Source organism: Alligator sinensis, unplaced genomic scaffold (assembly GCF_000455745.1).
Source record: "Alligator sinensis unplaced genomic scaffold, ASM45574v1 scaffold337_1, whole genome shotgun sequence".
In the NCBI taxonomy this organism is placed as follows: Eukaryota; Metazoa; Chordata; order Crocodylia; family Alligatoridae; genus Alligator; species Alligator sinensis.
Genome location: NW_005841927.1, coordinates 885,738 through 899,577, shown reverse-complemented (window position 1 = coordinate 899,577; position 13,840 = coordinate 885,738). Strand labels below are relative to the sequence as shown.

At 44.1% G+C, this 13,840-nt stretch overlaps 1 protein-coding gene across 6 annotated transcripts in view; it reads left to right on the top strand.

The window, feature by feature from the left end:
- DHDDS (dehydrodolichyl diphosphate synthase subunit) overlaps positions 1 to 11,759 on the top strand; it is a 17,751-nt gene extending 5,992 nt beyond the window's left edge. For 5 of the 6 annotated variants that reach the window (XM_006019253.3, XM_006019252.3, XM_025198711.1 and 2 more), the window contains 3 exons: positions 1,934 to 2,048; positions 3,752 to 3,859; positions 10,086 to 10,328. In XM_006019253.3, coding sequence (XP_006019315.1) covers positions 1,934 to 2,048; positions 3,752 to 3,859; positions 10,086 to 10,328 — 466 coding nt within the window. Of the gene's footprint in view, positions 1 to 1,933; positions 2,049 to 3,751; positions 3,860 to 10,085 lie in introns of all 6 variants that reach the window. The other variant, XM_025198712.1, reaches the window with a different exon arrangement.
- Positions 11,760 to 13,840: the final 2,081 nt, after the last annotated feature.

Below are 13,840 nucleotides of genomic sequence, written 5' to 3'. Positions count from 1 at the left end.
GCATTCCTGTGCAATCTCTTGTGAGCAGGATGGTATAAGAGTTCTTGCTTTAAAATTTGCAATAGTTTTCCTCATTTAAACAGTGGTATGAATAAAAGTGGGGAAGCACAACTGCTTTTAAGCAAAAGATTTTAAGGTGAAAAATTCTGCACTTGGTATCAAAGAATACAGAAGCAAGATCTGTTAAACAGTAGTCACTCCTGTCCCTCCACCAGTGCTAAACACAAAGTTGGGCGGGGCATGGCCTGCAATTTAAAACATGCTGAATGTGATTCTAAAACTAGTCCGTGGAGCACCCACAAGAGTTGTGCAGAGAACCGGCTGGTCATACACTGGCTACCCAGCAGTGTACTTTATAAAAACACAACCCAAATTGTATTAAACATTTTCTTAACATTGAGACAGACTTTTTTTTTTCTCCCCCTGCCCTTTTCAATCCATTCTGTTAATACTACAGACCCTAATTTCTTTCAGAGGCTTCCCTAGCCTGTAGATGTGCCACCTATCATTCATGGGGTGCATCCTCCCCCTGTTACTCGGGTCTGCAGCTGTAGGGTGCTTGTGGATCCTTTGCCTCACCTGGATTCTCAGGTGGTAGCAGTGGTTAGAAGCACCTTTCACCATCCCCATCTGGTGGGAAGACTGTGACCCTTTATTTCAGATTTGGATCCGGCCACCGGTATCCATGCTTTCCTTAACCTCAAGGTTAGATTACTGCAGTGTGCTCCAGAGCTGCCCTCAATGACCATCTGGAAGCTGCAGCTGGTGCAGAATGTAGGAACCCACCTTTTGACAAGGATGGGTTGCTGGGACCTCATCACTTCAGAATTCCATCTGCTTTTCAAGTTTTCTTAGCAAAAACACATGGGAGGTTGTTCTCAGCCATTGCTCCTTAGCTTTGGAACGCCTTCCCCCTTGAGGACCACCAGGGCCGGAGCCTGGACATCTTTCAGAAGCAGTATTAGCATGTGGGCAGGCCTTTAGCAGCTGGGGGTTAAGTCCCAGGGTATTGTCTAAGGAATTGTGTTATTTATTTTAGCTAGTTTTTTATGACTGGTTTCTACTGTAAGCTGTCCTGAGCCTTTTTGGGGGGACAATTACTTGAAAATCAAACTGTTAAATGACAAGTAAAGTTGTGAAGGAGACAGTTTTGCCATGTGGGTGCCCTCAAGTAGCTGAAACCTGTTTTATATTTGTAACGTCTGAGGTTTTACTTTGCTTGGCCAAGCTAAAAGTATACCCAACCAGGAACACTAAAGCAGTCCCCTATTTTATTGGTATATATGGCTCCATAAAACACTAGTTGTTACTCTTTAACCAAATACATCTGTAAGTGCCTTTTCAAAGTGACAGTAGGCCCACAGTGGGTTGATTTGGTATGTAGCTGACTGACCAGACTAAAGTGGTACAATAAGGGATAATTCTTTGCACATCTTATCCAGAACTGTCACAATTTTTTTTTTTACTTCCATTGGTCGTGAGGATGGCGCACATACCATTCACTAGTTCCAGAGGTTCACCAGCAACCAAATGTCCTTATGATGATATGCCTTTTGCTGGCCCCAAGTGCCATGATAATGAGTTTGGCTTAGAGGCCCGAGTAGGAAATAAACCAGAGTGCCTGAATTGCATTTGTGTTTATGGCTTCCAGTCTGCATTTGCAACAGGCTTCTCTGTAGCTAGCTATGAAGTCAAACCACAAATGTACTGTGGAGATGGCTCCATCCAGGGTGGAGGAGGGAGTTTCAAAGTGTGTGCCGCTGCTGTCTGTGCTATAAGTGGAGATGTATAATGTTTGTTGACACAATTCTGGACTATTTTATAGAGCACATAGGAGAGGTTTTTAGGGCCAGAACAGCATAGGCTTTTGCAGCTGATCACATGATGTCATCCCATCAACTTGTGATTAATGGAATGTGTTTGTCTGTTTTAGCGATGTCTCGGAGTCATTGCTTGATAAGTGTCTCTACACGAGCAACTCCCCTGACCCAGACCTCCTGATTCGAACCTCTGGGGAAATCCGGCTTAGTGACTTCTTGCTCTGGCAGGTAGGTAATAGCTTTGTCTTATGCAAGCGTAGAATATTTTCAGGCACAATGAAGTTCTTCTGGGCCTTGGGGGCCCCCTTCAGAATATCCTTGGAACTTGGCACATCTTGGTAATATGTTGGATGGGCTGTGGCTCCTGTGGTCCTTATTCTTGTGGTCTTTCCAGATTTCCTAACTTTCTTTCCCCAAATTGTGTCCAAGTGTGCAAATTATTGTTCTGAAAGCATTAAAATAGGAGAAAACAAACACAGTCTGCTTCTCAATCTGATGAAGCAGCCAGTTCGCACTTTTTTCTTCCCTTGCTCATATTCTCTCATTTATGTCATCAAAGGTTTGTTGTTGTGTTGTGTTGTGTTAGGTCCTGGTATTTAATCAGTCAGCAGCATTCCTTCCCTAACATCCAGGGTTCACATGTGACATCTATCAGCTAGGAATATTTTGGAGGAAAACTTTAAAGGGACATTATTCACCTTTTATTAAACTAAATCATACGCAGTAAGTCTCATGAGGTTTAATCTGATAAAGTCCAATTTCACATTTTTTTACTTACTAATATACTAGGGCAGTACTATAAAGTGTGGGCTGCAAACAGTGCAAAGGGATGTTGGAATCAAACTGCTTTCACTTACATTTGTTGTGTGTTCCTTCGGTCCAGATCATTTATAGTTTGTAAACATTAAAAGTCCCTGTTGTCAGCTGTGCAAACAGGTTTGTAGCTCTTCTCTAATAAATTGTGACTTGCTACTGGATTACTCTCCTTTCCCTTTCCAAAGTTCTAGTTACTGCCCAGAAATATATTTCTGACAGGTACTTCTCTGCCGTGTGTCTGCAGTAGTACAAGGAATTAGTTCAATCTCCTGCTTATGTTGGAGAATGGGAGAAATGGCCAAGAAATGGACCAGACATTCTGGAGAAGCTACCAAGTTGGGCTGAGGGCTTGTGTGTATTATTATCAGCATCTCCTGTACAGCTAGACAGCCCCAAAGAAGCAGTTATCCTGATGCTGGCAAAGCTTATTGTGCAGTGTCAGAAGGAAGTGTCTTTTAAAACATGTTTGTGTCAGTGCAACAAAAGGAAATATTTAAATGCTTAGGATTTGACATAGAGGTTAAAACCTTCAAAGAATTTATGGCCATTAGGGTGATCTGGAGAAATAAGCCTCATCCATATTTTGCAGAAAACATGGCAGAGAGGTTAAACAACATTATTGTTGATGACAAAACCAAGGTTTAACCTGAGCTCCTGGTTCCCAGGTCCATTATACTGCCACTGTATTGGGACTCTCATATTCAATATACAGAATAAATGATGAGTGGATAGCTAGGAATATCACAAAACGTCTTGTGAAAAATGACCCTCGTGTAGAGTCCGTCATATTTTCCAAGTGCAGGCTTCAGGAGTCTGGTGCTGCTACAGGTTTTCCTGTATAGCTGTTATCTTAGAATAGTCCAGAGACAAACTAGATAACATTGAGTCTAACCCTACCTGTGTATCTTACTAGCGATGGAGAATTCTTGAAATCTCAAAACTGGAAACAGGATTGTATTGACTCTGATTTCCCTGGCTATTTTGGTTTGAATTGAACCAGGGTCCAATAAGCCCCTGCTTGGGCAGGTCCAGCTTAGATTATGATTGCAGAGCCACATCTTGGTGTGTCTTTCTTCCTTAGGTTATTAAATTTTTGGTAATCTTGCTTTCTGCAGGCAACCCATTCATGCCTGGCATTTCAGCCGGTATTGTGGCCAGAATATACCTTCTGGAGCTTGTTTGAGGCTATCCTTCAGTTCCAAATGAACTACAGTGCCTTAAAGGTAAGTGCACTAGAGAGAAAAAATCTAGAGCAACATATGTTGTCTATACAGCTGCCCAGTAACATGCTAGAAGCCAGGTGAGCATGGCTTACTCTAATGTTCCCAGCCATACTTTATAATTGTGTTTGCATAAACCAGTGTTGTATCTAGTTGGAAGATCTTGTTTCGATGATGGGTCATACTGGAAGTGTCATAGTAATACTCCATGCCAGTAACCCTTTGGTGGACACGTCAGTTTTGGCAGAATGTCTTGCAAAACTGTGCCTAGCCAACATCATGACAACAGCGCATCTACACGTGCATTAATGCACTTTAGTTAATGTGCATTCAATCTAGTACCTCCATCGTGAGTACTAGGAAAATGCGCATTGGTCTGTCTTAATGCACATTAACTAAAGAGCACTTTTTTAGTGATGCTTTAATGTGCGTTAAAACGCATATGTAGATACACTCAAAGTTGAAGCCATGCTGGTTTGGCTCAATTCAGTTCTAGTTGTCTGACAAAAATTACAGTCTGGAGAGCTGAGGAACTGCCCCATTCAGGTCATTAGCATGTTCAGTCTGAAGCGCAACAAGACCTTCAAATGCAGTTTGGTAAAAAGATCAGCAACGGAATTGTTAACAGAAGTGTTCCTCGACTTTGGGATGTTGGATAGCACGTGACTGTTCCATCTTCTTCCATAATAATTAGAAAGTGAAAAGTCTCTGTAATGCATTGATAGAATTTGAGTTGAGATACGATTTGGTGATGGAAAATGCATAAGTAACTAAAACAAAATGTCCTAATCCCTGAGTTGGTGGTATGACAGTATTTGATTACAATGTTTCTTAGTCTAGCTAAAATGTCACCTGCTTGTAATTAACCCTGTCATCATGGTTTTAATCATATATATTTCCAGTTTTCTTGGAGCATTTTTATCCAGGCCCTTTTCAGTTACTTGGAATACTAAAAAATATTGTAAGTGGATCCATGTCAACTAGTTGTCTTCCTGCCTTCAGGTGTGGGGGGGAGGGGGATTTCCCGCAGTGTTAGTAGCTGTCAAGTATGGATTAGTAAAACAGTGAAACTGCCTGCAGCTTGAAGCTAGTAGTTAACACCTTAATTTGTTAGACCTGGGCATATTAAGACTAAGGTATTGTGCAACAATTGGAAATCAGCAAGGGAGTTTTTGCTGAAGAGTGTTAGATTTTATCCAAAGCCTGTGTGGATTTCTCCTTGGATTTACTTGATTTGTGTTCTTATGCGTTGTTAACCAATATTGTCCTTGTCAGGAAAAAATCTCTAGTTAAAATCAACTACTGCATCTGCATCAAGCTTTGCAAGAACTCCACCTTCCTCAGTTGACAGCACCATCACTTGTTCTAATTTCCATTGTCTTTACTATTGCCTTAATAACCAAGGTTATTTAACAGCTGCTCTTAATCTTGGGTTAGTGTCCTGTACAGTTATGTAAAACTAATTCAGTTTTCAAGGCCAGCTTTCTCTACACAAGGCATCTGGGGCTGCACATACTGCTGGGTGTGCAGACAAGTCAGGCACGGGAACACATCATTATAAAGGAACTGCTAATCTTAGGAAGGAGTTGAATTCTTGGAGTCCCTTACCACAGAAAGTGTCCAGATGCTTTGTGGAGATGGAGGCTTGCCAGTGGGGATGTAATAATGTTTGGTGGCTTGCCTTAACCCGCAAGGCAGGAGTTATATATTAGGGTCTAGTCAGAAGTCTACTTTGGGAAGAAGGTTTCTGCGTTTTAGAGGGCTATAATTGGAGACTGTGGAAGCATGGAGGAGCTGGTGAAATTGAAGATTTTACAGCTAGCAGAAGGGGGATGTATATTCAGGGCACTTTTTCTTTAGATGTATTCTTCTTTTCTCTCCTCTTTGCCCCTCTGCCTCTGCTAGGACCCAGCTGCTTTATTTTTGTCATTTGCCCTTCCAGCCTTGTAGAGCCTGGGGTGGTCTAATCCTAGATGGTGAAGCATGAGGCTGTAGAGTACCCCATTCATTGCACTATGAATCATAGAATCATAGGGCTGGAAGGGACCCCAAAGGATCATCGGGTCCAGCCCCCGGCATGAGCAAGAAAGACATCTGGGGTCAGACGACCCCAGCCAGCTGTCCGTCCAGTCTTCTCTTGAAGACCTGTAGGGTAGATGATTGCACCACCACTGGGGGGGAGTTTGTTCTATAGTCTGGACGCCCTAGTTGTAAAGAAGTTTTTCCTAATGTTCAGCCTGACACTGTTTTCCAGGAGTTTGTGGCCATTGTTTCTAGTTTTCCCCCAGGGCGCCCTGGTGAACTGTGGTTCACCGAGCCCCTGATATACACTTCTGATATAGCGGTAAGCTGCAATCAGGTCCCCTCTCAGCCTTCTTTTCTTTAGGCTGAAGAGTCCGAGATCCCTCAGCCTCTCCTCGTATGGCTTGCCATGCAAGTCCCTGATCATGTGGGTGGCCCTTCTCTGGACCCTCTCGAGCTTTAGCACGTTCTTGTTAAAGTGTGGAGACACTACTCCAGCTGCGGCCGCACCAATGTTGAGTAAAGTGGGAGAATCACTTCTTTGGATTGACTGGAGATGCATCGATTGATGCATGCCAGAGATTTATTGGCCCTAGCGGCTACTGCATCGCATTGCCAGCTCATACTCATGCTGGGGTCTGTTGTTACCCCCAGATCCCTTTCGTTTGTAGTGCTGGGCAGGTTAGCGATGCCCAGCCTGTAGGTGGGCTGGGGTCTTCCTTCCCAGATGCAGCACTTTGCATTTCTCTACGTTGAGCCTCATCTGGTTCCGTTCTGCCCAACGTGCCAGCCTGTCTAAGTCTGCTTGTATCTGCAGCCTATCTGCAGGTGTGTCCGCACAACCCCGTATCTGGGTGTCATCCACGAACTTGGCCAATGGGCATTTCACCCCCTCATCCAGGTTGTTGATGAAGATATTGAACGGCACTGGGCCAACTACCAACCCCTGGGGTACACCGATGCCCACATCTCACCAGGACGACACCGATCCATTCATTTGGACTTTGTGTCCTACCCTGCAACCAGTTTCGCACCCACTTGATCCCATGGTTGAGCCCAATTATCTTCCAGTTTTCTGATATAGTACCTCGTGGGATACCAGGTCAAAGGCTTTCTGGAAGTTGAGGTATATGATGTCAGCTGCTTTTCTCTCATCCAGGTGACAAGTCACCTGATCATAGAAAGAGTGAGGTTGGTCAGACAAGACCTGCCTGCAAGGAAGCCATGCTGGCTGTCGTTCAGTATCGTGCCTTCTGCAAGTTTGTCACATATAGCCTCTTTGAATGTTTCTAGGATTTTCCCTAAACAGAAGTGAAGCTAATTGGCCTGTAGTTTCCTGGTTCTTCACACTTCCCCTTCGTGAAGATAGGCACAACATTGGCCCTCTTCCAGTCCTCTGAGATTTCTCCAGAGGCCCATGACTTTTTAAAGACCTTTGCCAGGAGCTCTGCAATTACTTTGGCCAACTCTTGCAGCACTCTTGGGTGGAGTTAATCCGGTCCTGCTGATTTATATATGTCTAAGTTCTTTAACTGATCATACACCAGTTCTGTGGCAGTGGTGGGAACAGTGTCAATCCCGCCCTGCTCATTCTGTGCCCCACCTGACATGTTGTTCCCCTTAGTCTTGTGAAAGTCCAAGGCAAAGTAGTAATTTAGGAGTTCTGTCTTTTCCTGAGTGGTAGCGACCAGGTATCCTGAGGTATTGAGCAGCGGCCCCACACTCCCATTAGCTTTCCTTTTACTCCCTGTGTAGCTAAAGAAGGACTTCTTGTTGTCATTGATTCTTGCAGCTAGTTTTAGTTCGGTTTCTGCCTTAGCTTGCCTAATCTGTTTTCTACAGGTGCAGGCCATTGTCAAGTAGTCTTCCTGAGAGTCTGTCCCAGCTTCCATTGTTTGTACGTCTCTTTCTTTTTCTGTAGGAGGGCTGCAACTTCCCTGCTTAGCCAAGAGGGGTTTTGACTCTTCTGCTACTTTTTCTCCGTAAGGGAATGGCTTTTCTCTGAGCCTTATGGATTATATCCATAAGGAATGACCATTCTTTTCGTGTTCCCTTTACTTGTGCTTCTTGGCCTCTCAGGGCAATCTCTTCTAGTGACCTGAGCTCATTCAGATTTGCATTTTTGAAGTCTAAGACTTCAAGCTTGGTATCTGTTTTGTCAGTCTTGCAGCAGACCGTGAACATAATGATTTCATGGTCTCTATCGCCTAGGCTGCCCTCTATGTTTAAGTTGGTCACCAGGTCATCCCCTTTGGACAGGACCAGGTCAAGAACTGCATTGCCTCTAGTTGGCCTGTGCACCTCCTGAGTCAAAAAACACGCTTCGGTGCTGTTCAGGAAGAATCGTGATCGATCCGAGCTAGCCGAGCACTCCTCCCAGGAGATGTCTGGGTAAGGTGATGACCATGTCCTCTGCACGCGCGGCCTCCATTAGTTCGTGGGCGAACGCTAGATCAAGTTCCTCCTCTTGGTTAGGCGGCCTGTAGTCTACACCTACAGTCGGGTCTCTCTTGCCGCGCCTCCCCCAGAGCTTGACCCAGAGGGTTTCAAGCTATTCTTTTTTGGGGCCAACATCAGCCTGTAGGGAAGTGTACTGCTCCTTCACATAGAGGGCAGCACCCCCACCTCTCTTCCCTACCCGATCTCTTCTATGAAGGACCTAGCCCTTTATGGCTATGCTCCAGTCATGAGAGGAGTCCCAACAGGTCTCTGTGATCCCTACTAGATCGTAGTGCCCAGTGGAAAGCAGAAGGACTAATGCCTTCTGCTTGTTCCCCATGCTTCTGGCGTTGGGGTGCAGGCATCTAAGTCCTTCTACTGAGGTCACTGGCCACTTGTTGGATTGAAGGGGAGCTGTTTTCTCAACTCCCATAAGAGCGGCTTGCTTGGTTTCATTGTCGATGGAGCTTTCCTGTATATTGGTCCCCGGGTAGGCTCCAGTTAATGTTTCCTCATCCCCCTGTGATCTTAGTTTAAAGCCATATGGGGGGCTTACACTTCAAAAGAAAAGCTCATAGTTAGCACCTAGCTGAGGGGTGCAGTGCCAAGGCAACTAGAACCTGAGTGACTTTATAGCAAGCTCTGAAGATTGCAGTGGCATTAATTAGAAAGCTTGCGGTCAGTAAGTCACTTAGAGTGAAATACCAGGTTGTTCATGGTAAAGACTGTATCATCCTGTCCAGGGAGAGGAATCCTGTGCTGAAATGTGGTTGTCTGTATATTTCAAGCCCACAGCATTCAGCTTGGGGAACCTCCTCTCAACAGGATCACTTCTGCTCATGCCACCAGCAGTGAGAGAGTTAACAGGCCTGGCATTTTGAATATATTCAGACTCATTGCAGTAAGTTGGGGGGAAGTTCACAGTTAGGGTTCTTGTTTCTGTCTTGATGCTTGTTTTAAAAGGGTAGCAGGCTCGTGTTGGACAGGTTAGCATCTCAGCTGCAACAGTTAAAAATGTGTTCCTAAAAATACGCTTGCTTTTTGTGGATAATGTCGAAGAGACCATTATAAACCCACCATCTCCATCAGCACAGTTTTCGAGTGTTCAAAGGCATCAGGACTGCAGACTTCCAAATGGGTTCCTTGCTGCAGCACAAAATTACTATTCTACTGGAACATTTCTATTCTTAATAGTTAAGTGTGCTACTAGAAGGTACTTTTCCATAGCCCATCAAGCTGAGTCTTAAACAGATGTTTTTAGTTTCTGGTGAAGCAAACTGGCACAGGCAGCTGGCCATTTGGTGACAGAATTCCCTTTAAATCATTGCTCTGAATCTTAATAACACCACCTCTGCCCTACTGTGTGAACGAGTCACAACGATTCTGAGATGGCTCAGATAAGAATCACTTGCACATACGTTTTGTAGCTTGAAATCTCTGTTTTAAGCCTGTGGCTTAGGCACCTGAGTTTCTACCACTGTTGGTCAGAGCTTTTTTTAATTTAACTGCTAGTCAATACTATTGTCAGACCTGTGTCTTAGCGAGGGGTTCTGCAAAGATTTCCCAGCACGTTCACCTGCCAGTCAAGATTCTGCATAAAAGTACAGGAGATTCACACATGGCTTATTTGTAATTTAATCTACAGATTGATGGCTAAGTAAGCAGAGGCTTATTTCTGCTGCAACCTGTGCTGTATGTCTGGGCATCACGAGAATAGGGATGACCTAAAGGACCAGTAAAATGTTAACACTGCTGCTTTTCACTTTAGAAAGCCAGAGACTTGTACATGGAGGAAAAGACACGGCAGCAGCTGGAAAGGGACCAGGCTTGTGTGACAAAGGAGCTGCAACAGGAAGGGGCTGCATCCCGTGGAGATTCTCAGCGCCGACGAATCCTCTTGCAGAAACACACTGCCCTGCGGGAAGAGAGGATCCAGGGCTTTCTGGAGGCTCTAGAGCACAAAAAAATGGACGTCCTTAAAAGACTGTGTACAGTGACAGTGTCTGCATGATCTACATGTTGGGCAGACCTTGTGAGAGGGAATGGCAACAAGGTTAGCAGTAACCCACTCGCCACCCAGAGGATGTGGTTCCACTGTGGTCATGTAGGACTGTTTCAATATTTTACAACCCCAGTGGCACTCCCTAAAGCGCAGGAAGCAGAGTACTCTGAAGTGTTCTTGCTCTGTGGGTGCCACTGAGGAAGGTAGCATGTCTAGATGTCTTCCCTCCCTGCCACTAAAGATGGAGAAAGGAATACATGCCAGGCTATATTGTTTCTGCTGCCTAGCACTTTGCAGCTGTGGACATTTTTGTGATGAGAAGATGACCAGACCTAATTTCCAACTCTGTTAGCCCCCCTCATGAATTGGCTGAGGTAGAGCAGTTTTTTGGCTTTTTTTTGTGAAACCTGCCCTGGGCCTGTGTGTCAGCTCCTAATGTCACTTTGCAATGACAGATCTTTCTGTGAAACATCCATCTAGTTAGTAACAATATAGATGACCAGCTCTTTAAATGAGATGTGCTATTCCTATTCTGGGTAGAGAACATAATTTACAACATAGAAGAGGAACATGCCAAGTTATGGGAAAGATCATCCACAAGCCAGTTCCTTGTAATTTTTTTTCCCTTTATTTCCCCTCCTTGCATTTTTGCCAGTTCTTGATATACTCACTACCAGTTTCTGAAAAGCTGTAGCAAAATGTAGGTTGCCACAACCATATTGCAAAGAGGAAAATAAGCAGCACCTCTTCACAGTCTTGTTCTACCATCCTCTCAGCAGTGCCTAAGCAAGCAAGGGTTCATCTTGGGCACAACGCTGGTTTTGGAGGAGATTGGGATAAGGGTCAAGGGTAAGGGAGGGCGAGACTGGGTAGGAATCTGATCTGTAACAAAAGAAAATTGTTGCAGAGAGAATGTCTCTAAAGCCAGAGAGATGCTTATCATACACTAAATCATTTAAAACTATTTCCATTCAGCTCCTGAGAGCAAACACAGCCTCAGGTCACGATGCTTTTGGTTCAAGAGAGCAGTCCCTGAAACCACCTCAGTTTAGAGGCGATGTACTAAATTTCAGCAGAGAGATTTTAGGTGGCTGAGAAGTAGTTTGATAAGGGCTAGACTCCGTTTGATACTATATTACCTGTTTTCCGGTCTCCTCTGGCAGGGAGATGCATGAGTTTACCTCCTGGTTTTTTTCCATCTCTAATTTCTGTGCTTTTCTACGGACAAAATCAACTTGAAAATGTCTCCGCAATTTTTCTGAGGCACACTCAAATTCACCAGCTCTTGCTGTTTTTTAAAGTGTTCCTTTTTACCTCCAGATGAAAACTAGAAAATGCAGATTTTAAAAGTCTTAAGTGCTGCAAACTCAGCACATTGAATATGATTGTGAAAAGGATAATTAAGTTGTCAAACCATGAATAAAGCATTTTCATACCAAACATTTTTAAAATAAGCCCAACATTTAAAATATATGGAGCTCTTCTCTGCGGCTTAATGAAGATGACATCAGGATCTAACAAATGCCGTTCCTTAACCTGTGTGCAACTCCCCACTTTATTCCTGTTAAATGGAAAGGATTAGCTGATTGATTTATTTTTTAATCTGAGAAATTTGTGGGTATTCCAAGACCATGTATGAATAAATTGCTTTCTGGTGCCGCCGCTTATGTAAGTAGCGAATGCTGTCCTTAAAGAATGCATGGTGAAATGAAAAGGTGGTGGAAGTTGTCACTTTTTTTTATGCCCATATCTAACTGGATTTCATTTGTGGTTTGTTTGGTTTTTTCCCCCTTTGTTTTAAGAAGTCTTCTGTGGAAATGGTTCTTATTCTCAGGAAGGTGGATTCTTCTGGACTCTCTTTTGGAGCATGTAGAGTCCTAGCACTGTATTTACGGAAGCCCGACTCCACTGTATCTTTCAGGAGTTGGGGTGGGTGTGGAGGAGAGAGAGGAAGAAAGGGAATGAGTGTGTTCTATGTAATAATATAACTTTTGGACAAATAAATTATATTTTCAGGTTTATAGTGGAAAGCTGGACAGTCATGAACAGTAGACATATGGCTTCTTAAGATAAGGAAGAGACTGGAAATGGGAAGAGACTGCAGGCAAAGACTGTAAGTATTGTCTTTTAGAAAGTGCCTTTCCAATGAAGGTTTGAAAATGAAGCTGCAAGTCTTTTGCAAGAGTGCAACTTACCTAACTTCACAGTGATATAGAAACCATGAAGACAGATGATGGATACACGTGACTGGAATGGTGTGTTGTGTAGTTGAGAAGCCCTGCTGTGACCTGTAAAGCTTTGTACAACCCTAGTTGTCTTGAGGAGAACATTCTGCTAAGACTCGGAGGAATGAATCTGTGTACCTAACACCTGGACACGCAAGTGTAGCAAACCCGCCTCAGTGACGCTGTCTCTTTCTCAGCGTGGAAGGCGGCAGACTTTACATGTCGTTTAGAATTAATAATAATCTCCGGCTCTCAAACCTTACCATTTAGATAGGTTGTTTTTAATAGTTTATCTAGTTTAATAGTTTATCTATTTTTTCCACCCATCTTCTCTGGGTTTTAAACACCAGACAGTGACCTCCCTCACTTTAGCTTGAAAACATAAATTTCTTTTTTCAATTGTGTGTGTGTGTGTGTGTGTGTGTGTGTGTGTGTCCTACCTGTATGTATGTAAAGAAATCACTTTCCACTGCTGCCGCTTATATAAGTAGTGAATACTGTCCTTAAAGAGTGCATGGTGAAATGAAAAGTTGGTGGAAGTTGTCACTTTTTATGCCTGTATCTATATATAGCTATAGATAGATAAATTTTTTTTTTTAGTGTGTGTGTGTGTGTGTGTGTAATCTAGTACTATATATAAAGTAGTATAAAACAAGAATTTTGTGTGCGCACGTGTGTATGTATATGTACATGTACACCATTGTGTACATATGGTATAAAACTCTGTGTGTGTGTGATTGATAGTTTAAAACGTGTGTGTGTGTGTGTGTGTGTGTGTATGTACATGCACACCATTGTGTACATGCGATGGTATAAAACTCGCGTGTGTGTGTATGTGTGTATTCTCTCTCTTACTGTACACACACAGGTCTATGTGTGATGTTTGTTCAAGTTTCCCTAAGAAGCATCCGACCCACGTCTGGTACCCCGGTATGTTTTCTCTCGTGGTACAAGTACGTCCGTGGTGTTTGGGCCCTTTCACGGGGATGTCGGTGTCAGCCGCGGGGCCGCTTTTCCGCCTTCTGTTCACTGGCTGAGAGATTCCTCCTAAAATGGCTAAGCAGGCAGTGTTTGGTTTGGGGTTTTTTTTGTTTTGTTTTGTTTTTTGAAAGGGTGGGGAGCACGCTGCCCTGCTCCCCTGTCGAGCACTGGCCCCCGGGGCAGAGCCGCAGCATCTGCGGTTGGCCTGGGTGCCTGGGCTGGTGCTGCTCTGCAGCCCCCGCTGCTCGCTCGTTGCTCCCGGGGGCTGGTGCTGAAAGAACAGCTCCGTCCCCCCCCCTCCCGGCCCCGGCCCCT